This window comes from Anoplopoma fimbria, chromosome 1, assembly GCF_027596085.1.
Source record: "Anoplopoma fimbria isolate UVic2021 breed Golden Eagle Sablefish chromosome 1, Afim_UVic_2022, whole genome shotgun sequence".
In the NCBI taxonomy this organism is placed as follows: Eukaryota; Metazoa; Chordata; class Actinopteri; order Perciformes; family Anoplopomatidae; genus Anoplopoma; species Anoplopoma fimbria.
The window spans coordinates 24,916,597-24,943,428 of NC_072449.1; the positions used below are offsets into that span (position 1 = coordinate 24,916,597).

Genomic DNA, 26,832 nt, shown 5'->3' on the forward strand with positions numbered 1-26,832 from the left:
AGAAAGAAAGGATGGTCGAATTGGCTGTGCAGGAATTCAGCTTTTTATAGCCGCAATCCTTTTCTCAAGGGAAGATGAACTAAATGCTTTATTTACCCACTTGAATTACAAAATATGAAATGTAATCTAGATTACAGTTGATTTTTTCTTTTTGGATGGTGAAATGTGATTCTTCTCATGCATTTCTGATTTTCCTTTGATGTTAAAAGTTGTGGGTTTTTTTTTACTCGACTTGATACTTCTTTTTACTAAATTTTAAATGAAGCTGTTTGAGAAAGTATTATTTTAGCTTTACTGCCTTTTTGTGTAAACCTTGCTCTTCTGACATGCTTTTTTCTTTACCCATATCTAATATTGATTATAAGGATGTATTTATATTGTGTTTCTCCTTGGCACCCTCTTATAAACCATTTACAGCCAAAACAACTGAACAAAAATATGCAGATCTTCTGTAAGTAATGGATCACAAATTGTTTAATTTCAGGAATGGCAGAACTCCATTCAGAAGAACGCTGGCTTGGCTTTCATTGAGCTAATCAACGAAGGAAGGTAATGTGTACATTCAGTTTAATACATAAAGTTAAATGACTAAGCCAAGCAGACTTTTATTTATCCTTCTGTTATCAGTATGTTGCTTAAAATAATATCATCTCCCTGGTGACAATAAAAAGGTGGCAAGGCATAGATTAGCTCTAAACCTCTTGGTGACTGCTCAGTAGGGGGTAACGATACATACGATTGTGGAGACCTGATGAAGTAACACTAGAGTCCGATCACCATCGTCTGCCTTCTTATATTTCTGTCTGTACGTGTCATACTGTACATCCCAGTGTCTGCGTTTCTCTTTCTGTAACCCTCCCTCTTCCTCTCGTCTCTGGGTGTGGCCAGACTCAGGGTTTTCCATAGAGCAGATCAGGGGCGGCTCAGCCTCCTTGCCCATCTGCTGACCCATCTGGCCAGACCTTCTCTATGCCCGGGCTCTTGCTGCAGCCCAGTCAGGCCTCTCTGAGTCCCCTGCTGGCCCCGGAACAAAGAGCTTCAGTCAGCAGGGCCACACGGCGCTGTCCAGGGTGCTGCTGACAGATACATAATGTCCCAGTGTTACTCAAGTCTCTGCACACCTGCTCTGCCTAACTAGACAGATCTAGAGGTAGTCTGGTAAATCTGTTTGCCTTACAAGGCGTGGCCGACAAAGACGTTGTTTCTGCTGTATGTGCGACAACAGATACATCAGGTAGTTGTGTGCTGTTCCTCTGTTTCACGATGCATTATTATTGTTACCACTGCCCATCTCTTGCATGACTGTAGCTGTTAGTCACTATCTATGTGAGAAAACTGTCTTAGGTGTACTGTTGGTACAGTATTTCAGTCAAAAGCTGCAGTGATCACAATTTAGACCCTGACTAGTGTTAAGAAAAATACAAAATATAGGGTGCTTTGAGACACAATCTTATAATAGACAGCCACATTTTACAATTCCAAAGCGCAGTTTTACAATTCTTTTTTTCTGTTTACAGCACATAAAACAAACTTTACTTTACTTTACTTTTTTACCGTTCTATAAAATATGAACACAAAAGTGTTTTTTCAGTCTCCAAATATCACTCGTCAACCTGCTTTCTCATCTATTCTTGGTTTCAAAGCAAAGCTCGCCGTTGTCAGCCTCTGTCTTTGAACAGCGAATGTCTGTCTATTAATGAGTGCTTGTCAACAATTAAAGAGGCAAGAGCGGCTGATGAATGCAGCCTCGGGATTACTGCCTCTCCTTGGGGCAGGAGGGAAATTACAATCTGTATCAAGCACTGGAGAGGAACAGGGGCCGCTTTAATTAAAACAAAGCTAGCCTAATGGTGTGTAAAATGGCATGTAATCTGCACACAGTAGCCAGGGTGTTCTCAATTATTAAAGATAGTGGAATTTAAATGTGAATGTGGGTGGAGATCACGGAGCCTCCAGAGTCAGCCATGTGAGAAGTTGTTCACGGCCTGACTTGTCAGCAATACAGGCACTGGGTGGATGTTCTGGTCAGTGGGAAGGGATGCTCAGTCAATCAGCTGTGTGCCAGACAGGCTTCAATGCTCTAATGACACTCCATTCCCTCCTTAATGCTACAGAGGGAACTGTCAATGACCTGCAGCCTTGCAATATAACACAGACAAATGATGCTGTTTACTAGTCTGCTCTTTCAACAAGCAGAATGTTGCAGAACCTGACTAGCTATTTTTGCCTTAACCTTGCTCCTCCCTTAGTGTTGTCATTACAACAGATTTTAGCCTATAAAGAACTTGATATTTCTTTATTAATGATAGTTTGTGTATAAATGTACGCTGCATTTAACTTTCCCTTTGATATTAAAGGTTGCTCTGCCATGCCATGAAGGACCACATAGTCCGGGTTGCCAACGAGGCCGAGTTCATCCTGAACAGACAGCGAGCAGAGGATGTCCACAAACACGCAGAGTTTGAGGTATAAACGGTGACATCCTTTGTTGCATCTGAACTTAAATGGTAAAGTTGGGCACAGAGTCAAACTATTGACTAAATATTCTACAAAAGAGAATACAACCAACAGTAAATAGCAGTATTGCAGATCACCGGTTCTCCAAATTCAAATTTTACAATTTTCGTTGAAAATATAATATTTTTCAATCCTCTAAATAATAGTAATAACAGTTACATTAATATATAAAAAATGTCCTTCAGGTGTATATGCTTTCTGATTGTTTTCCTCTGTGTCCTCCTGGGGATTAACCTCTGACCCTTACAATTCATATCAAATAATTAAATTGCTGGTAAAAAAAGGGAAATATAATTAAAATTAATTAAAGATTTTCGTATGATATTTGCCAACCAACTCACAGGACAGCCTCCTGAGTCTGTATTTAGCCCACTGACATCAAACCGCTCATATTTCAGACATGAAAGGAAAATCTCACAAGATTTAAGCAAATGTTGGAATATTAATGTTCTTGCAGTAATCAGTATTTTGCCTTTATTTTCCCCTAATGGTCATCTTTATAGAATATGTGAAAAAGAAAAACATGGTCCTTTTCATTTTTCAATGCAAGCTAGTCAGCAAATAAGCACATAACGCAATTAAATGTTCAAAAGATTGATAGCAAAATATGAAAAAGTCGTGTTGCATTAAAATAGTTTGTTTGGTTATTGGTTATTATTGACATAAAATCACACAAACCTGCTCACAGACAGACGCATACATACTTCCACAGCCTCTTCTAGCAGCAGGTACATGTGAGGAGTGATGAGTTTCTTATCTGGGAAGAGCAGCCATCCTCAAACAGCTGCTTGATATACAGTTCCTGAGGATCCTTGACCTGCTAGATAAACTGGAAGAGACGGCTAGATATGCAATGTCAGTAGAAGGGGGAAGTGTACCTGGCCCCATCCGTTCTGTCTGCCAACGCCAGACAGCCTACACTTTTCATCTAGGTCTGATGTTACTTTATTACCCACTCTCCAAGATTGAAGATTCAGGACGCAGATAAGACATTTTTACAATTAAGTTGGTGTCAGGGCGAAGCGTCATATGCTTTAAAGTGATAAATAATGTTTGATATTTGTCACTGCATCACGTGGTGATGTGAGTTGACAAGCGGAGATTGAGTTATCTGCCGTATGAGGAATATGTTGAAGTATAATATCTGACAGAATTCAAATTTGAAGCAGGAAATTCAATTAACTTCCAGCTTCTGTTAGCAAATTGGATTTTGAATATTAGCAAGGGTTCCCCCAGGGTGGCATAGTGAGACAATCTTGTTTTAGCAGCAAAGATAGGGTCAGATGTGCTCCACTAGATTACTTTTAGCCACCTGGAACACTTAGAGAGTTGCACTGACTTCTGGAAATTGATTTAAAACCAATATCGCCATTTTTCATTTTGAGGCCAATTCATATTTAAATAGATTAATTTAACTCTATCATCCGGACACTTGGCTACCAAACATTATTTGGACTATAGTATCATAAATATTCTTGTTTTTTATGTTTGCAACTTACAGGAGGAAATGTGTCCTCATGGTACATTTTGTTCTAGAAAATGACTGCATGCATTTGATACCATGCCTATACCAGGGGACAATAACATATTCCTAGATATATTGGCGGTGTAGATTTGTTAACCTTGACAGACTATATTCTTTGTGGATCTATTAGAGTATTTTCCTTTCTCCTCTAATAGCACCGTCCACGGCTACCTAGCAGGGAGCCTCATCTGTCCGCAGTTAGGGAATGGACTGCCTTCATGTGCTTGCCATGATTTACTACACTCCTCCAAGGGAGCAGAACTATATCTCTCAGCTGTCCACTAATATCTTTATGCACTCAAGTGTGTTGAATGAAGCCATAACATTCTTCAGTGTGACAAATGCTCCATTAGAGGGTATATATTATTCTGGCTTTATTCAAGTAAAACATTCTCAAATGCTATCAGTATAATGTCAGATATCACTTTTTCAGTGGATACTGTACTGAAAGCCATAAATATACGAGAGTTCACACTATGTTTTTCTATTTTCCCTTTGTTTTAAATCTCAATTTAGTCCAACTGTGCCCAATATGCTGCTGACAGAAAAGAAGAAGAGAAGATGTGTGACCACCTGATCAGTGCCGCTAAACACAGGGACCATGTGACAGCCAACCAGTTAAAGCAGAAAATCGTCAACATCCTCACCAACAAGCACGGTGCCTGGGGGACTCTGGCCCAGAGGTAAGCCCCTCACACTTGTACAAGTTCACCTTCAGACCAACGTGGGCCACACGTGAACCATAGCTGCTCAACCTTAGGTCTAACCTAGAGGACAGAAGTTACCTGTTCTCAAAACTCACCAGTGATAGGATTGGACCACCAGTTAATGTCATTTTCCCAGGATCCGAAAGGGTCAGCGATCGGGTCAGCAAACGCAATTATAGTGTGGAGTGGCTTAATCCCCTGGGGACAGCTGATTGGCCAGTCTTCCGACAGACCGGGATAGCAGAGGGGGAAGAAGGGGGTTGGGGTGTTTCTGCAGTGTTGTCCAGGCATTCATTGACCCTCTCAGTAACACAGCCCAGCACCTGGTGGTAGTTGCAGACTTCCCCATGGGCCCTGTTAAAATAACCGCGGGCTCTCCTGCTCTGCCTCCCACCTCTCACCTGCATCCACATGGTCCCACAGATGCAGAGTGGAGTGGCCGGATCAAGAGCTAGGTATAATGGACAAACAGACGTGTTACAACATACTGTTCTTATTTTGTTCTGATCTTGCATCTGAGAATTTTAACATTTATTGTTACAGATGTAACAGCATACCTCAGCAATTGTCATGAAGCCTAAATGGGGGAGCTTCAGTTGCTGTTTGCAGACTCGTCTTTTAAAAAAATCTAAATCACAGGATTCAGATTCAGATGCAGAAATGTGGGGTAAGAAAATAAAATGTTCACCCAAACACTTATCAGAATACCTAATTCTGCTGTGAGCTGCATTCTGCAAGACAGGGCCCTTAGAAGGCCCAAACCACAACTGCTGATTTGCCAAAACAAATGTAGCCGCTTCACTGAAACAGTAGCTTTGGTTTTGTTATTACATTTTGAAAATACATTGCAGATGTTCAAACATGGTCGCTGAAATTGGGTTTATTTCATACTGTATCTTAAACCATGTAATATTCTAGCTGACGTAATTATTTTTTACAGCTATATTTTATGGCTTTGACTTGCAGTAAAGTTCAAAGACTTTCTGTCATAAGCAGCTACATTCGGTTTTCTTTTTTAATGGATTCATGAGAGATTATGCACTGTGGCACACCGTGTCTATTTACTTCATAATATCAAATGTTTGTATTTTGGCATTGTTCACTCTCAGTTCTTACATTTCCAGCTATTAATGTGTTGTGATACATTTCTTACTATTGTCTAACAATTGTTTTTAGATTTATAGATATTGTCAAATAAAAATATGTATATATATATATATATATATATATATATATATATAATATAATAATAATATTATTTTATTTATTTATTTGTTTTTTAGCCGTGACTTAGAGGGCTACAGTATTCAAGTACAGATTTTCATAAAACTGACTGAACCTTAGCAGTACTACCCGTGACAAAATCTATTGCATTGAATTCTGGGCTCATGTTCAAATATTTATGGAGCCCCTCTCAGAGGCATAGCATTTGCATTGAAACAAAAGGTTATTGAGCGTGGGTGCATTGTAAATGATACCGCAAAACTTCCAACAAATTCAAATTTAATGGTAACCTGCTGGTGAAGAAAAATGATGCAATATGCTCACAAGCTCAAGGCAGTGTTGCAGTTCAGCAGCTTAGTCTTATTCAATGCTACATTAACTTTCCCATTTATGCTGCTCTTGTAAGATATAAAGCCCTCAAGCATTTTGAGGTGGCTGTCTGTTATGTCTGTGTGAGAGGGAGAGGGAGAGAGAGAGAGAGAGAGAAGGAAAGAGAGACGGAGACTTGTCAATGTTTGTTTTCACCATCATGCACAGAAATTGCTATGCCTTTTACTCCTAAGTTCTGCCTGGAGACATGCCGAAAGATATTTATTATTTGCGTAGAATATATTATAAACAAAATTATTCTCAGGCGGGCAGGGGGCACAGACTAGTATAACTTACATGTTCATAGTTTACCAGTCTGTGTTTTGAACGGTCCTCATTAGAATATGATTTAACCGTCTGACTTACCATAAGATGAATCTGCTTTTGTCTGAATTACAGACATCTGCACATTATCTGCAGCTCTGAAGGCAACTCCATTTTAAGCTGTTGTTCTCTTTGTGGCAAACAGCATAAGAAACTGTGTTGCAGCACCTACGACAACAGCTGACGACAAGGAAATATTCTGTGCAAGGCTTGAAACAGCTGCTCTGCAGTCATGCGATCATAGTGAAGAATAGGCAGATCAGACCCTATGGTGCCCTGTTAGATCATACTATATGCTTGCTTGATGATGAATGTCCCCCTGTATAGAGTCAGCATTGGAAAATCAATACTCCTCAAATTGAAACAGTATAGGGTTGTATTGATCCGCCGTGCTAAATCAAAATGAGGAGGCTTTGATACATCTCTCCGAGACAGCTCCCTGCCCAGTAATGACACACTATCAATTTTAGCTTTACACTGATAAATCAAGTTGAAAATTGGATGTCAGAGTTTTTTCCAGGGAGAGAGTGATTTTTCCTGCCCTCTGGTCCCCTCTGCTGTTGACCTCTGAACCCTGCCAGTGGATTATAAAGTTCTGGCTCGTCTAAAGTGAAAGTAGATGTCAAGGCGAGGCTGATAAATTCATTGAAGAATAACGTCCACCACTTTTGCAGCATAGGACTAGCTCACCGTGATGATACTATAAAGGCGCTCTCAGTCTGCAGTTCTCGCACACTACGGAAGAGTAAATTAAGAAGCAACTGTTCAATGTTTCACACACGTCAAAAATCTGTAACTCATTAAACAATTTAAAATACACTTTTAGAATTAAACGGACAGGTATATGTCTTTTTTATAAATGAATATTTATTGCATTTTTTAAGCATCCTTTAAAAAAGTTTGCATCACAGAAAGTTTTTTAATACTGTATACAGACAATGTATTTTTTTGCGCCATTTACTTTATGTGCAGGGTTATGTAGCCTTACACAGATACCCAGGCACACCTACGTACACTTCAACTGAAAGAGTCATGATTTATTTTTGTCATTCTCTACCATTCACTCCCAGCACTCCTCAGTTACTAATTGTTTCGACACAACCACCCTAACAGAAATGTAAAAGGGGCTGATGGAGACAAAACTCCCTTTGTTCCCATGCAGGCGTCCGTGTTCACATCAGCAGCATCGGTGACAGGTGACGGAGGAGCCTCCGCTGGCCCCCACAGCAGACCTTAACCTTACCTGACTAGTCTATTGATTGTCAACATTTCTTCTGTATAATTACTTTTTTGTAGCAGAGGAGAGAAAGGAAAATGGCGGCATATATTGATCCGTGGCAAGGCAGTGAAACAGCCGTTTCCCTTGACTAACAGTGAGTTTCATCCCTCACACTTGATGAATGGTAACAATCTGCCCGTGGATAATAACTTTGTGATGGAATGAACCTTTTTACTCACGATGCGCACAGAGTATTTGGTCTTGCCTGAAAGGGTTATCAATTCTAATAGAAGTCCACTAGCACAAGGGGGGGCACCTTTATAGCCTCAGAGGGTTCAGGTTTTGATGGCCCCTCAGGGGCACAAAAGAAAGGCCAAGGTCTCTGGTTAATTCTCTCAATATAATATATATAATAAAAAAATATTATTCCTTTTGACATCCAGAGTAGCGATATGCGTATCTTCCTCTTCCTTTCTCTGTTCATTTTTGTCATCAATGTATTTTATTTGGTTACAATTAGTGAGAATATAGTAGAATTAGATAATCCAAGAAACCAATAAAAAATCAATCAAGGTTTCTACTCTGCCCACTCCCCAAAATCTATTTTTGGTCCGGCCCAGTCATCTGCATAGCATCTTTAATTTTTCAGTCCGAATTTTTCAGTTCAATAAAATGCCGCTCCTTTTAAAACTGCTTTCAAGTGATAATGTTTTTATTTTTCATTTAATTAGATCTCACTTATCACATGATGCTCCTTTGTTCTTGCAAGCTGATAGTCTCTCTTCTTGCATTTTTTCTTGACCTACAGCAGGCTCTAGTCCCGTGGGGTACTCTTAACCTTGCACACTGTGCTAATTATCTCTGGAAAGAGGCCCACTCACACAATCATCAATTTCACCGGGTGTTGAAATTGAACTGGGCATCGTCTGACTGTGCCCCATTTCCGATGAAAGATGGGGATCCACAAAGCTGGCGATCCATGGGAGTTCACCTTCAGTACAGTAGGGCTCCTCATCCCTCGTCTGATCACGTATGTCTGTCTTCATTACACCAGATGACCTGGAGTTAATCTTGTTGCTGCTGTGTTGTTTCCCTTTCGTCTTTGTCCAATACCCATTCCTCCCTGTGCCTATGCCTATCTCTCAATCTACAAAAGAAAAGTCATATCCAATAACGAGAAGCATTTGGATCTTAGCTTGGGATCCACACGTCTGCCACAGTGTTGAGTGTAGTGATGATAGAAAATGGGATGAAAGTCTTTTGCATCATTTGCAGCCCTCTGCAGTAATCTGATCATGATGTTGGCCATACATTCACTTCACACTTGGCATTCAACAGACACATGATCAAACTTGAGTTGTTTTTATAGAGGAAATCAATCTGTATTTTTTCTTAGTTTCAAGGTTACTTTGAAAGCAGTGAAATGTTCATCACCATATGGTTACCAGTCGGCACTTTTTGATGCACAGTGTCTTTTTTTATTGTTTTTTTTTTCTAACCAGCAGCAGTATGTTGAGGAATGGGTTCTAAAAATGCTGAGGTTTTTAGCATTTTCTTATTTTGGTTTTTAGTGTCTGCTGGCTGCCTGATGTTTTTTTGTATCATCACAGACCCGACTATCTGGTTGTCATTTAAATGGCATCAAAGGACCGGTTCCATTTAGTAATGTTACTTAGTCAAATGAGTTTGTTTCTTACATGTGTGTACTGAATTTGGTGCCAGAAATACTTCATTAATTCAGTTTGGGCAGTTACACATTAGTTAGGTACCAATGAACTGTCTTTTGTTTCTTTTACAGTGAAGTTTATTAAAAAAATGTATCTTTATTTTATTTTTCATCACTACTTTTAGACCCTTGCATCTCAAACAAATTCCTCATGTACTGTCTAACTCATAGTCGGCGCCTGTGAGGACAACTGAAAGCGAAAAGAAAAGACCACTTGTCCTCAGAGTTGCACTAAAAACTGACGTGGGTTCAGTGTCCCAGTGTGTGTGTGTGATAGAAACCAGTCACTGCGCCTTTGAATAGAATTGTCACTGATTACGGGTATTTATTATAATTAACCCCTACTCATGTCACCAATGGAAGCCTTTTAAAGGAATATAATGGTGTTTTATTGAATCAGCATGTCCCTGTCCTTCCTCCCGACCGCCTCACACAAATCTCCTCTGAGCATAAATAGAATAAAAAGGAAATCTTTAACCATGAGATACTTATCTGTCTGCAATCTAGCCTTGTACATGTTTCATTGAGCCATTCTGGTTTAAGTGACTTGAAAAACATGAAGGTAGTTATTGCTTTTGACAATAGATCTGTATAATGGCATTTATTTCAATGATTTTACTTTAATCGCATGGGTTTTATTTTACAAGGCAATTGAAATAATTTTAGGGAGAATGGAGCACTTTATGGATGCTGATCTATATCGTTTATTTATTTATTTTTTATTAAATGTCATGAGCCTTTGGTGATTTGGAACAAAATGTTGGCCTCAAACAAGCACATTTAACCTAGTAACAGTACTGTTTTTTCCTTGCACTGGCTCAAGTTTACCTTTTTTACAGTACTATTGTGCGAAAACAAAAGGGTCTCTGCTGCCCTATTGTAACAACAGCACAAAGAATATATCACCCTCTAATCTAATATGAGCCCTTGTCAGCTGTCAAAAGTATCTCTCTCTTCTAGAATGATGTCATAGTTTCCTATAAAACTGTTATCAATCCTTTTATTTTCCTCCTGGTCGTATTTTGAATTATGCCTGTCAGCTTTCCCTTTCCTCTTACAAACAAAACCCATTCCCTGTAGACTGGGGTGTTAGATCTGGCAACTCAAAAATCTCAACACTGGCTCCTTGAGGAAAGCTGTGCTTTAAATACCTATTTGAAAGGGAAGAGAATAGATGATAGTCCTCATACACATTTATCCTACTGCACTTTGCAAGTCTGAAAGCATCCATAAATAATGGTGCTCCTGTTTCCTGCAGGTTATCAGTGCTGGAAAATTAGCTTTTAAAATGCGGTTTGAAATCCATTTGGGTGATTGATGGGTGACGGGACTAATACATTTTGGCATTTTCTAGGAGGGCAGTTCACAGCCATTCTTTATGGTTGTCATGAAGCCAGACACATTTGATGTGGAAAATAAGGCGGTCCCGAGCAAACCGCGCTTAATGAAGAATGCTATTGTAAGGACAATTTGTTGTTGTTTCACAGACAATACAGACAACTAGCTTACTATTAATGATTCCGAAATGGGAATGTGTGCATGTACTTGCCAAGTTACCATTTTATTATATGGTTTAGGCCCATTTGATTTAGGATGACACTGATTTTAACAAAAGAAGATGACCTTCCTGATTATTCCTTATTTCCCATCATGCTTTTAAGAAAATAATGTGCTGTTTGGTGGCTCAGTGCCACCTCAGAAATCCCTTGTGTGACAGCTCAATAGCTCCAAGCTGTAGATCTCCATCAGGGGTGCAATCCTCCTGAGCATTTTTTGGACCACCCTCAGAGAGGTTCCTTCAGCACAGCACTTTGGCACAATCCAAATCCGGTCAAGAACTGACCACATAGAACATCACAGGTCTTGGTCAAATAGCGGAATACCACATTCAAACTGAAACCATCTGCACAGGACAGATCAAGGGAAAAAAGCATCAAAATGTTGGCATCCAACTCATGAATCAGTCATCATAACTTGAGGGTTTGTTATGTTTTGCATTTGATTGCTGTTGAAGACAAATGGATGGCTTAGACTAAAGTTGTACTCCCTAAGCAGACCAAATAAAATGCTTTAAATGCAGTTAATACCGTTATAAGGAAATCTTCAAAGTGGTGGATTTATCCCCCACTGGCATCTGCTGTCTATTTGCAAGAATTAGGGGACATAATCTTCAGCAGTAATCGCCCGGTTGCCTACAGTGGATTTACATTTTTCACACTGTGTAATCTCACATTTACAATATAATTTACGTGGGTTTCTCCTTTCAAGCCACTGACATCTCTCTTTTCCTCAGTTAAGCTTTGAGGGAGATTGACAGGGGACAAGCTCAAGGCGTTGAGTCTCACTTTGCATACAGCGACTCATGATACTTTGTGGATACAACCAGCGCACATGCACTCAATTTTGATTGATACTTAACTGAGGCTGAGCTCTTGTTGCTGTCATAGCCCAGCTAAGACTCCTGAGCCTCTTGATTTCTGACATTTTGTAGATATTATATTCATGGAGCAAGGAGGCTGTATTTTGTGATGTGATCCCCTGTAACACTTTAATCTGTTTAGACTGCTTCAATGCTGTGACAGGGAAGGGGGCAGAAATCATACAATGCAATAGACGGCTGCCTGCCAAGATCTTACTGTATCCCGCATGCACAGAAAAATCTCTTCTTAATGTACCAGATCCAATGTTTTATTCCGAGCTTTGGGTGGCTGCTTTTATCATGTTCTGTTTTTATAATACAGAGGCAAAGGCAATATTTTAGACAATAGCTTAAATATTTTTGTTCAACTATAGCATGTACTTCATGTTCTGTGTGGGTATTGGAATGTGCTCTCCTATCCACACATACTGTAGCTGTTGAAGTTCAGAAGAATAACCTGAATGATTCCATATTCCTTAAATTTGGCTGAAAATGAATGAAGATGAACCTCATGCCAGGCTGATGTAATCATATTTTACTGTACTGTCAACTGCACACCAATTATTTGAATAATCACTATTTTTAATGTATTACTCCTCACTGTCAAGGGTAAATTAAAGCAAGACTTTTTTTTTCTACATTTCCTTCTAAAGGAACAACACAGCTCCTGCTAGAGCACAGTTGGAACAAGCAGCACTTAGTAACCTAATGCTAGTCCACGTGCTTAATGGTTTGCATTAGCTGCAAGCAATAAAATTATCCCAGGTCCTCACTAATGTTGGAATAATCATTTACAAAGATGGTTACCACATGCTGGAACTGTTTTCTTCTCTTTCTCCCTTCTTTTACGACCCTAATTCGCTGTTATTAATAATGAATAAAAATGCAATTTTCAGTCGGGTTGCTCCAGGGCTCTGGGAATCATTTCAATGAATATTTCAGCACATTATTTTAATCATGGCTCCACATATGCAGGGAGGGGGCTTGTTTTATAGGCTCATGCCTCAATCGCCCCAAGACCCCGATCATTAAACCCCACGCTGTCTGCGTTGAGGTTCCTACCTTTGATTTACAAGACTTGTTAAAAAACATTGTAAAAAAGGAGGCAAGCTGTGCCATTTATACTTGTAATTTGATGCTGTATTTGTTAATGGGAGTGCCTGTGATTTATGTGTGCTGCGGCTGCTGCTGCTCCCTGCTGTTCTTATGCTATACACTTTAGCAGAGGTCTACAGAGCATGCCACTAGTCCTAATAAATCTGCTATCTGAGGCCTGATTTTCCTCCTCAAGATGTTTCCCCTGATAAGGAAGTGGCTGCTGTAATCAGACCATCATTGAGGGGTGTGTGCTCCATCTAACCTGCCTGTCTTCTTGTCTCTCTCATAGTCAGCTGCATGACTTCTGGCGACTCGACTACTGGGAAGATGACCTGCGGCGGAGGCGGAGATTTGTCAGAAACCCATTTGGATCCACCCACTTAGATGTCACATGCAAGTCACTGCTGGAGTATGGTGAGTTTGGCGTTTCTTTGATTAGTATTAGTATTAATGAGAATTTATTTGAAAGCCTTCAGAATAAGGGAGCTTAACATTCAAGTACATCATTACCCTGTATTAAGTGTAGAATATCAACGTTGCCTTAAAGCATAAAAGAAAAATCATTAAAAAGGCACTAATGTGAGCCAAAGCTTGTCCATATAGTTTAGCATATGGCTTAGTGGATGTTGAGTCATTTTATGGGTGACATATTTATGAGTCCTGTGAATTGAACATGACACATACATTTTATTGCACTTTTTATATTTCCATCACAACACATACTCAAGAACAAATTGGATCTCTCCCTTTATTATTTCTTCTCTTTGCCTGAAACTTGTTTTTATTGACCCAAGCATTCTTTCAGTGTTGCCCACCTCCTTGTGTCAATTTTACCTTTTGTCATGCAACACCGACCTTTAAAGGAAAGCAGCTTAGTAGTATTAAACCCTTGGCCCCTCTCTCCCACCCAATTATATAGCAGCGCATATATAGTAACAGCACATGGGCGAACGTATTGATTCTGAAATGAATGGAGTAAGCACCTCCTTTACTTTATAGAAAATAGAAAACATGCAATGCATTATGGTCAGGGTGGGCCTTTAAAACGACCTTAGGCGTACAGCAATACATGCATAATGATCACATGGTTCACTGACCACTGGATGTTTCAGTGTTTAGCTACTGAAGCTGACCGTTGGTTGGGTTCAGGATGTCATCTTGCTGTTTTGCTAGCTCTGCTATGACTTTTATATGAAGCTTGTGGCTGCACCATAGATGAACGTGAGCCAGCTGCTGCTTCAGCTGCAGGTGGTCCATATATGAGACACACGTGCAATAATTGCACCGTCTGCTTTAGATTTTCTTCTGGTTCCATTATTTTTAGCCATAAGCTAATTCATTGGCTTTTGGTGCCATTTTGTTACTGCTGAGGGGAGGACTCAAGGTAACAAATGTTACAACCTAAGCACTTTTATCCCTCTTAGAAATATTAGAGCTTACTAGAAACTTTGGTATTGTCTGCCAAGAAATTGCATTACATCAACATTGCCCTCCTGTAAATACCAGCATATTTGTAAAAACTTATCAAAACATCAATGGTAACTCTCAACCAAGTTTTGTGGCATGATCCACCTAGCTTTGGTCCATATTTTCAGTATGCTGCAAACAGTCCTAACATTGCTAATAACTAATTAGTGTAGGCATAATAAACTCTGGCTTCATCTTATACCTTTCAGCCATTTCTATAATCGATTTTTTGATATATACAATTGTTTGTAGCTGTTTATTTATTTATTCTTGTTTAATTTTGTAACTTAAAGGCAGAATGAGTAGGATTTGTCGATTGCAGTTGAACACAACATTCAAAGTTGCTCAATGCCACTAGAACAGCATGCCCCCTGATCTGCAGCAGGTGACGCCAAAAAAATGTGCAATACGGAGAAAATCAAATATCATAATATTTCTGACCAATTACGTCAATATCAATATTGCAACAATATTGCAACAATAGTGCAGGGTTGACCATTGGCCTTAATATTTACATCATGAGATTTTTGATGAATACGGATTTAATGACTAAGTGGGTAATGGCAAATAATAGAACACCTAGAACAGTCTGGTAAGTAAAATTATGACACCTTACTGAAATGCAGCCTATAAAATTGGAGAAGGAATTATGCAGAATTGACTTCAATGCTTGTATAAAAGCATTGGAGAGGATTATACTAAAGGCAATTCCATCTGCTTTGTCAGTGAGCATTGCCCATTGGCCTTTTTACCTACACTGTGCTCAAATTAGTATACATGTGTATTATTTCCTTTAGTGACTTATGTGACAGATGTCCTCAAGACAATGCTACAAATAGACATCATATGAGTTCATCAGATCACCAGAACATTCTTTTAAGCTATCAGTTCATTTCCTGTCATTGACATTAATGCCTCAGTGTAATTGACTGAAGACTTGTTGAAGTCCTGCTGACATGCAGTGGTTTTAATGAGCAGAAAAATATATAAACTTGTCAAGTGAAAGGGATGGCCTGCGGTGGGATGGCCCTCTTGCTCTTCTTGAGTAGTGAGCTGCACTTTCAGGCTTTTTCGAGCAGGCTTTGATGTGGTTGCACGGCGGAGGTTTTGTTATGAGTTTAGGTGAGAAGGATCTTTTGTTCTTTTTTAGAGCTTCAGTAGATTTAGTTTTTTAATGAATATTCATTTTTAATTAGCATTATATTAAAGATAGGACCTGTCTTTAGCAGATACCCCTGGTGCAGAAGCTCAGAGGTTATATATCCATTAGTCATATCATCCAGACTTTGTTTCCTAGATTTGACAGTGATTCTATTGAACTTTTTAGTGGGTTGCCGGCTGTATAAGCACCAGAGTAGAGAAACAAAGAGGTTGTTTGAGTTGGCCCTTGAGAGTCATTATTAAAGCTATAAAATCTGGGACTATTGGAGAACCAGTAGGTTGTCCAAATTGAATACACAGTTTCTGGTTTGACAGCAGGATATGACAATATATGTCAGCCACCATCTTGAGTTTGAAAAGGGCAGACTTAAACTATTGTGTTCACAGTAAGCGTCAGTCTTACGAGCTCACTTGGGGGAAGTGAAAGTCAGCCATTTTTTTCCACAAAGAAAATTTCTGTGAGTGAGTGGCCTGTGTCGTTTTTGACAGCAGAGTATCGCAGGAGTCTCACAGTTTTTTGTGTTTTTTCTTACACATTAAAAATTAATTAATTCTTTGCCACTTTAAAATTGTTTAGAATTTTGCCATGTTTCATTGTTGTGTAGAGTTCTAAGAGAGATTACTTGACTAATTATTTTTAAACACACATTTTGAAATTTGACATTTTTTTGTAAAAAAAAAAGACAGTTCAATACTTTCCTTGAATTCGCAAATAGACAAAAAAAATACATTCTTCCTAAAATGATTTGGGAAGGCAAATGTTGAGTAAAACTTTTACAAAAACAAAGTTGATGTACTGGCAAACTGCTAAGTTTTTTTCTTTGTTTTGTGCAACGTGTGTGTCCATGTGTGGGAGAGTGTGTACATTCATGAACGTGTGTGTGATGGGAGGTTAAACTCTGCCTTAAACTCTGCCTCGTTGTCTATTAGCAGCATTGACAGCTTAGCCAGCACATTCTGTCTCTGCCCTGTGCCTGTAATAACCTGCCCTGTTAACAGCCAGCCTCGGCCCAGTATCAGAGTATATTGTTAGGTGATTGGAATTGGGCAAGCATGAAATGGAAGTCACGTTAATATTGATCCAAGTGTTTAACGGGGTGTTTTACCTCCCGGTGTCCTTGCTGTCTCATTTCAGGTGAGCGGCCTCTCTCAGAGCGGATTGCCCCGGGCAGAGATCTTTATAGCTCTTTGGAGGCACCGGTCTCCTGATGTGATATTAACCTTCTCCTGCTTTATAATAAAATATATTCAACTGTGACAAATGACACCCAGACATTTACTAACGCGCAAATACAGACATTTGAATGCAGCCTTTTGGTGAAGTCAGTATGTACCTAACGTTCAGGTCCAGATGTGGGGATTACTAGACACTGCTGTTAATGTTTTGATGGGTAAAAGATGAGGTTGTTTGTAACCTCTGGCAGCACACGCACTGCACATCCCAGGATATTGAATAAAGATCACTCCCAAAGAGGAAGCGCCTGCACTGCATAAACTCACCCTACATCAAAGTTATGTTTACTTTTACAGTCTCAAAACACATTCTCCTCAAAACCGGTGGCTTGCATCACAGGAAGTATGAAGCTGTCACCCACTCATCTTTCAGTGCAAAGTAAATACAAGTGAAGAGACAGAGGGCAGAATTGCATCGCCCTACCGGTAATGCAATCCCTGAACTGGACTTTTTCTCTCCATATGGAATGTGGAGCCCGTGGAGAGGGTGCGTAGGAGGGCAGGATCTAAAACAGATAGTCTGGGAAACAGAGGAGATATATTTAAAACATTCTATAGAACTCACGTTATATGGATGCGGGAATGACTGCACAAAACACTGATGTTCATTATAAGGTAGTATGATAAATAAGCTATGAAGCCGGGGTTTATACTAATGCACGTTATCTACAGAGATCTGACAGAATGAGACATAACACAGAATAGTTCCTGCAGAAGTCCAGAGTTTAAGCTCTTTTTCCAAAGTCTTTGTTTAGAAAGAGGTCGAGATAGCTTTGTCTTCAGCTGTGTCCAACATGTTGCCTGTCATTTCAATAGACAAACATCCAGTGATTTCTACAAGAGGCCGCCTTTTGCATTTCTCTCTTTTCCAGCATCAGAGCACTCCATGAAAACCTTTAGTTATTTTGTGTATTATTTATAGTCTATGAAGTATTTGTGATATCTGCTTTTTTTGTTCTCCTGGAGAGAAGTACCTGTATACGTTGTTGACCCTTAAGTGAAACATTATTTTGAGTATTTATTCTTGAGGAGTGGCAGTGTAGTGGTTTAGGCAGGGTTTATAATACATAGGAGACTTTAAAAAAACATATGCTCGCAGGCTACACTGAGGCAATAAAAATGAAAGGTAAATGCCAGTGTTGCAGTATGTGATCCACTTGCCAACAGCATTGTGGTTAATTCAACAGTCTTTTTAAGGCCTTTCAACTTTTATCTATTCCATACTGAATAGTAAAACTACTGAACACTTACATATTTCCAAAGTGGGTGACTGTATATGAGAATTTAAAGTTTATTAAAATAGATTTTCAAAATACAATCATTTTAGTTTTATATCTATAAAGGAGGTTACTTACAGTAACAGAAACTCATGTCAGAAACTTGATGTAAACACTAATAAGGTCTCTCAAACCCAAAATCTGAAAGATTTATTTGTGCTTGTATAAGACCGATCAGGTCATTCTTTGTGAAGAATAAAGATTACATTATAAAAGAAGTAAAAAATGTCAACAAACAGCATGTTTTTGTTGTTTAAATGTAAATGTTTTGGACGTGGACAACAAACAATCGGTAGAAAACCTAGAGGGAACCCATGACCATGGATCCTCGTTGAACCCCAGTGATGAGTGCTCAGAGGCGTCCTCCATTGGCCACAGCTGGCAGGTTTTCATCAGCCTCCAATGGGGTCATGAAAGCTCTGAAATGCACTTTACTGAGTGTAATTAGTGCACTCTGAAGCAGTTTTAACTCAGTGATTGAACAAGAGGACCCGTGAGACTGGTGGTCGGTGGCTCCTCCTGGCACTGTTCCTAAAGGGCCTGAGAGGAGACATGAAATGAAACTTCTGTGATTTCTAGATGTGGAGAAGTCAACGGCAGTGGCGTTTAAAGGACTGCTCACTTTGTAGGGTTAATTAGATAGATGCTAGTTGGCCTAGCATCATTGTACAGTGACACCGATGTAGGAAATGTTTTTTTTCTTCTCTTTAAAATCTCACACCGTAAAATCAACTGAAAAAAAGAATGTTTAAATCAGTCTGTATGTGGTAATTATATGTATATACATAATATCTACCCCAGCATGCACTTGTCCTTTGTCCTTTTTCACTTTAGGTAATTCATATGAGTTATATCAGATACTTAAAGGGCCATTCTCTTTGTTTTGCCATTTAGTGGTCAACGGTGAACACGTGAAAATGTTTGTAATGAGCCTGCCTCACAGCGCTGCACAGCAATTCCTTTAATAGTGACGAATGGCGACCCTCCTCACAGCCGCACTTTTAATACAAGAGTGTCTCTGAGTCAACGGGCTATCAGTCATGATGAGATCACTTTTCATGTCAGCACATTTTCTCCTTCATGTCATAGCTCTTCATTTTTTTTATTTATAACCATATTACTTTGTCTGTGAGAACCAAATTGCATTGTGGGGAAAGATGGTCCCCTCCCCCCACAACAGTTGATGTTGGTCATTTGCTGGTAGAAATCAGCATGGTTTATTTGGTCTACTCAACCCTGCACAGACTTGCCAATCAGAACATCGGCCTGTCTGCTGAACTTTCCCTCATTTACTCGGAGCGTAATGATGGTTTACAGAATTACAGTTTTAAGTTTCAGTCTTTCTGCTTTGATCTCTGACCGCTGGCTGGCTTTTGCCTTTAACATTACACAGAATTCATTTACGAAGCGCACAGACTTCTTCCATCCGTCTGATGAAAGCACTCCAGATATGAGACAGAGCAGGAAGCAGACTTTTTTTTCTCAGTAGCAGTGTTGACAACAGTCAAATGTGACCTCTTCAAGACAAGGTACATGTTCCTCAGGGGAGGGAGAGGCGAATTAAGAACCGTGCTGAAATGAAACATGTCAGACGGGTGTCAGCCACCTCCCATTTCTTGATATGTGTTCCTTTCATACACGCAAGTTTTTCCTCTGGTTATGTTTCCTACATTGGACTTCAGCAAGACAAATTCACATAAACGTTGTGAGCAGCCGTGTGTCAGGCACATGTTGGAGATGGGCAGATTTAAGCTGATAAATGTGTTGGGAGATCTCTTTGTTTTGTATGAACACATCGTTTTCAATGAGTTTGCTCTATAGCCATATGATGAAGTCCTGGTGTAAGCAGCCTCCTAATTGTGCTGTCTGTTCAGTCTCACTCTTGTCAAGTCTCCAAAAGCAGCAAATGATATCTCTAATCGACTACGAGCTGGAGATGTATCCCCCCCGACTCAGCTGTTGGTCTTTCAAGATACGGATAGTGTTTCATTGTTGACCTTGTCTTAAAATAAAAGCTGAAACACCTCTGATGTTCAACCACGCGAAATGTATTCAGTGAACGAACGTGTACCCTGACATTCTTTCATATGCTATGGCAAGTACATTAGTGAGCATCTCATTTCAGGCTCATCCTGCACATATTATGTATTTCATACAGAGGTTCTCCATGGTTCATATCTTTTTATATATTTGACTATATGTTGTGTTTTTTAATAACCCATTAAAAAATACTATTTTGTTTGAACTTGGATATGCCCAAACTTCATTAGAATATACATTTTAAGCCCATACTGTGGTTTTTAAGAATATGATTATTTCTTCCTATTTCTTCAAATGTAATCTAAAAAACACGAATGATTAGTTAATTTGTGTGTTTCTGTGTGCGTGTGTAGGATGAATGCTGTGTGTAGGATGAATGCTGTGGGGGGGGGGGGGTTCATGTTATATGGTTTTATATGTTGTTTTTTATGCATTACTGAAATGCACTGTACATTATATTTCCTAACCTTACATTAAAAGCAGGCTAACACTAAGTTACTTATTGTCAGTAAAGAAAACAGTGGAAGCATTTCATAATTACAGGATAGTACAGTCTTGCTGAACAGAAATGCATCAAATGAAACTGCAATAATTAGCAGCAGAATAGGAAATAGGTGATAGGACTTTACTAACAACAGGTGTTTCTGTCCATTTAAGCATAGTGACTTATACCTATCTGAGCTTGAGAGGTCAGAGTGCAATATTTAGCTCTTTCTCTTCCCCACATTTCTTTTGACAGGCACAGAGGAGGACGAGGTGGTCAAATCCAAGAAAGTCTTCCGCAGCCAAACTGTGACAAGCCAGAACCCCGAGACAGAGCTGATGCTGGAGGTAGACGAAGATGCCGTCAGCCTGCTGCAGGAGAAGGAGATGGACAACCTGGGTGGTAAGTCAGCACACCAGCACCTCCATTAACCCCAAGACTACATCACCTCTGCTGTAGCTACAGGGCTTGTCTTTTATTTGTCTTCTTCCTAATTGCTGGCATAGTTCAAGTGTACATGATTAATATCAAATGAAGTGATTGGATCAGCGAAGTGGCTTTTAACGCTCATTATATTTTAATAGCAACAGTACAAATGAAAGGGGAAATTTGGAGATATTTGTCTACTATTTAGTATTCAAAATGTGTTTATCTAATGTATTAGAGGTTTGAGTTCACAGGTTGCTTCCTCCTGTTCACCATCAGTGTAGTTCTGGAGTCAAAGACTTTGTGTCTGTGTTCTAATCTGGACAGCGTTGCTTTGCTTTGACAGCGACATAATGTGTCCTTCTCTGTTTTCTTTTGGATCCCGTCAGCACGGTTCCTTCCTCGAGTGTTTATCTCCAGAGGCAAGTCTTCTAAAGTTAAACTAACACCGGAAAGATGATCAATCCAGATATGTCACATTTAGGAGTCATATTTAGGATTTCTCAAGCAATCAGTAATTAAAGTTGATGTGAACCACGGCTTGCAAATGCTCAACTTTACAGTGGCCTTATTTAATCTGTCATCTGACCAAATATGTATCTTCAGGGATTGGATGACACCATTCAAAATCTATTTATATAAATTGAGTCATTCTGTCCTGTTATTAGTTATAAGTTATTAAACTGATATTATTCTTACTTAAATACAAACAGAGCATTTAATAAGGCCATAGTAAAGTTTCACCTATTGCAATCGTAGTGATTTACGCTAAAACACCCAATAAAACAACTCTTCTTACACAATCTCTCGATGAAACTGATTAAAAATTATTAATAGCTACTGAGAGATAATCTTATACAATCAGATGCTGTATTTCACTACTCTGATTCAAAACCCTGTATAACAATAACACTCACACAATCAAACATGTGTGTCTTCAAAGTATTGCAACATAATCAATCAACAAATTCTTCAAAAAGAAATTATTTTAGTGACTCAAACTCTGTACAAATGTCTCTGTAAATGAAAATCTGAAATTACAGCAATAATCTTTTCTCATTAAAATCAATAAAATGATGGATTTTAACTGAACCAAGGAACTCCTAGAAGGGGTAAGCCAAGAAAACTGAGTGTTTTCCATGTTGATGTGAGATGTTCAGGGATAACAGACAACAACTTCATTATCCTGCAGTCAAACTAACCTTCCTTTTCTCACACAATGACAATCATTAAGGGATTAATTTGCCATTCACAGTTGAGGAAAGACAAATAGAAAATTACAGCTTTGATTTATTTTATCCATGTATCCCAACCAAGCTTTAATATTTTGTCTGGCAAAATTCGGTCAATAGGGCAGCTTACTGCCGAGGCCATGGTTGTCCAAAGATCCTGTAATTTTCTGGCATCACACCATAAAGCCAGACATCATGCTATTCAAGTAACTGCCATGGCTTTAAAAGGTAAGATATCCAGATTCCACTTGAGTTTTGAGTGTAGATCAGGAATACTACCCAACATACTCGTCAATAACGACCAATTTTAACTTAACATCTCATTCTAATAATTGGTGTTTTAAAGAAGCGAAGGCTGCCTAATGATGCAGGCTTTTTTTGTAGAACATAAATAGTACTCATCCTCGGCAGCCATTACCAATTCCATAAACATCTCCTTCTCTTCAGTGACGATGATAATAAGCAGTAGAGAAGTGAAGGTTTCTCCTCTAATGATGAGAAGTCTGGGGCATTTTTGTTGACAGCTGTTGTCACTGGATGTGGTTTTATTTTAGATTATTGGCTACTTCAGACGATGTAAATTAACATTCACTGTTCCGAAACTGTATATAGTACATTTTTAGCTTTAAGGCTGACGCGTTGCGTATTAAATAAAAAATGTTGCAAAGATGTCTATTGTTGAAATTTCCCTATTCTCAGAGAATTTACTAACACTAGCTAGATTGTGAAGAAACAAAAATGACCATTTCAATTGGAAGAGGTTCTTGTTTTGGTAATAATAATCTAATGTTTTGGATTTTGTTACTTGTTTCTGCAAGTTAAGTTAATGAGTCTCCAGAGCAATGTTATGCTGTAAACTGTGTTTGTTTGCATAACATTTTTACTGTTACCAAAATGTATAATCTAATCCAGGAGGATCGGGGCTGCCACTGAAACATGTTAACAGTAACAAATGTGATTGCATGTATGTAATTGATTCATTCCAGACACAAATTGTGATAGAAAGACTCCTAGACACGTTGCCCTGTATACATTACCTAGTTATCATGGCTTAGTATATGAGGCTCAGGCTGAACCAGGGCACTGCTGAGCAGTGAAATCCCCTCTAAGATCCGACAGATGAATCTCAGAGGAGGAGGAGGCTAACCCCTCCTCTTTGTCCCGGGGCCAGCAGGCAGCCCAATACTCCATGTCAGATGAACCCTGCTCTGCCCTATCCAAAGAGGAAGGCGAGGGCTAAAACACAGGCAGACTTTATCATCCCCCGAAAACCAGTAATAATATAATAATATGCAAAACAGAAATGCCGAGAATGAATATGTGAGCTCAAATTATAAACCAGCCATAGCCATTGAGTTTTAGGAATGAGTGCTCGGATTTTAGAATATTTTTTTTTTAATGTTGAATCGAAGTTGAGTTCATGTTTTTACCAATAGGGGAGCTCCCTCACACAGTTAGATTTGGGTTATGTTTACACTAGGATGCACTGTCTGTGTTTGGCCTGTATCTAATCTCAGGCATGAACAGCCTTAATGAGAGATCTGGGACTAGATCCTTGTCAACAACAGGGCTCCTCCTGCCAGCCTTTGGGTCAGTGCCTGCTGCTGCTGCCAAAGGGGCGGCCCCGGCACTCAAGGGCCCAGGCAGCAGTGGTTACTGAACCTATGATTAGTTTTGCTCCCCCATAGACATTTTAAACGCTGTCAGTGCTTGCACTTGTATTAAATTGGCCTTTCACTATGCACATATACTGTCTCCAAAATTAGGTTAAATAGAAACTTAAGATGAACATGTGTGAGGAAAGTAGAGTGGAATTCTCACGTCAAACAAGTCTGTAGATTTGACTGTTCTGCTGGCATACCGGAACCATGTTAGTATATTCCAAAGTGTGGTTTAGCAGCCACAACCATTTTGTTCTGCCTTAGTTTGCCTTTCTGTATCCATTTTAGTCCCCATTCACAATACTGATCCCTTGTGTGGTGACATGTTTATAAAAGAGCGAAAACCCAATACAACATTTCTGAATGTGTAATCTCAGGAAAATAAGTGAGAGGAAGACGGGGTGTGTTGGTTCGCTATCATCCCATTTGTTGTTGTTTTTTAAATTTAAATGTTCTACAAGTCCTTTTTTAATACAAACGTAACAGTGACATCAAAAATAGAATATACAAACAACCCTGTGAATTTTAATAATTTATATCAAATATCTAATTATGTTTTTAATTCTATGTATGATTATGCCTTTTTTAAAATGATGCTGCAGCCTTCTTAAATATTCTGTTGAGAAGATTTTCTCACTCTTTTTCATGTAAATGTTGTTAAAAGACAAATGCATGGTTTGCCAACGGTGGAAATAAGACCATCGCTTCAGTGACTCAACTGAACAACAAGGCACTGTGCCTTAGATACTCGGCATCATTTCTGCAGCTTTACATGCAAATGTGTGTGTGTGTGTGTGTGTGTGTGTGTGTGTGTGTGTGTGTGTGTGTGTGTGTGTGTGTGTGTGTGTGTGTGTGTGTGTGTGTGTGTGTGTGTGTGTGTGTGTGTGTGTGTGTGTGTGTGTGTGTGTCTATCTACTATACAGTAAGTTAACATGCATGTTTTTTAAAATAGAATGATGGTGCTCAGGTGTGCAAGTAACCTCCACTTGTATTTTTCTAATTATGTAAAATATAATAGCTTTCCTTCTCAAACACTGCAGTCCAGCCAATGGACTGTGGGTGATAGTATACCCATCTTCTCAGCAGGTCTCCCAAACTCCCACCATAACTTCATTAAATTGGCCTGTCGTTTGATAAATATTTGCGTTTCTATTAAAATAAAGACCCAGCAGCCGAGTATTCCAAGCTTTAGCCTATATACACACCACTCATCCTGTGTAACTTGCCCTTAATTTCATTATTCTCGTGTAAACATTTTAATGCCATATAGCCTAATTATGGAAGGATCCCAGAGGGGATTACTTCCTAATCCTCTTCCTGCCCATGAGCAATGGATGCTGTGGCTTAATGCTTCAGGCTAGTGTCTTTCTCTCTGTGTAGCCCTTTAAGGCCGCAATACAACACATCAGCCCTAGAAGTGTTATTTTTAGTAAGAGGTGAATGGGTTTGTAATTTAAGGGCTTAAGTGAACATTAAGACGATCTCCTCGGGAAAATAAACATATAATAGCAATGATTTTTTTTTTTAAAGGCTGGCAATTTAATATTTTAAATTGCCACACTGTAAACGATTTAATGTTAAATTAACAGTAACTTACTGGCAACAATTATCCAGTAGTTGATGTATTTCCTATCACAGTAAAACTACTGTCAAAACTTATAACAGTAGTACAACAGTACTGTCGTTTGTTTTACAGTAGTTGTATTGTACTGTAACATTAAGTACAGTATTTTACTGTTATTTATGTTTTTAGTTTGAGTACTACTGTTAAATATATAACAGTACAATACTGTATCTCATTTTACAGGTTTTTTATACTGTTAAATTATTCTTACTTTTACTGTTATTTATATGCCAGTATTCATGCAGCCTTTGTTTTCTTCTTTTTATAAATAGACTACATTAAACTTCATTTGAAATGCAGTAAAAAAAAAAAAATGTCCTGCAAGTATTTCCTCTTCGTATGAAGCGTGTAAGCAACGTGTCTGTGCAGATAGCATCAGCAGATAGGATCACCGGTAATGGACCCGAGGAAACAGCATCCAGAGAGGGAGGTCTGACTGAGCGATGGAGGGGAGCTCTGGGAGTTCAGACCGAAATCCACTTGTATTCCTGTAACACTATCGGCTATAATTGGCTGAGGAACGCTGATTAAGATTGATGAGACATTAAAGTGGCTCTTTGGAGTTTAAGGGATCGATAAATATCCTGATTTCGAGAGCTTTCGTTTGGGAGCAGACAAATCACTGTAACTGTGCTCCACAGCGACACTGATCTGAGAACATGGAGGATGAAGAGAGAGAGAGGGAGGAATAAAGATGTGATCACTATCAGCTGGTTGGGTCGCAAACCCAACTTACAATTCTGGACAAGTATTTTGACTTGTGCACGCACTTGTAGTTTGATTGTTTCCCTACATGTCTTCATCTTAATGTGGCTACATTGGAGAGTTTTTATTTTTATTCTCTGAATCCATTTATAGGCCTAGTCCTTTTAAAGCAGCCCTGAATATCAGTGACGTTAATTCCTATGTAAGAACACTGCAAATACGTTATGGGGAAATTACCATGCGAGGGAAAAAATGAATTATTTTATTTTGTTTAAGTTCATGAACACCTTTTTTTTTTTTGATACTGGTGGTTGTCTGCGTTTTGATCCGATCCTGTCATAAAGCCCGTTTCTGTTGGCAGTCCACCACTGGTTTACAAACCAGTACACATTTA

At 39.1% G+C, this 26,832-nt stretch overlaps 1 protein-coding gene across 1 annotated transcript in view; it reads left to right on the top strand.

Annotated features, from left to right (window-relative positions):
• Positions 1-26,832, top strand: part of nbeab (neurobeachin b) — a 187,697-nt gene that overhangs the window by 103,632 nt on the left and 57,233 nt on the right. Inside the window, 5 exon segments of the mRNA XM_054597703.1 lie at positions 485-549; positions 2,358-2,466; positions 4,559-4,725; positions 13,418-13,542; positions 21,046-21,192. Coding sequence (XP_054453678.1) covers positions 485-549; positions 2,358-2,466; positions 4,559-4,725; positions 13,418-13,542; positions 21,046-21,192 — 613 coding nt within the window.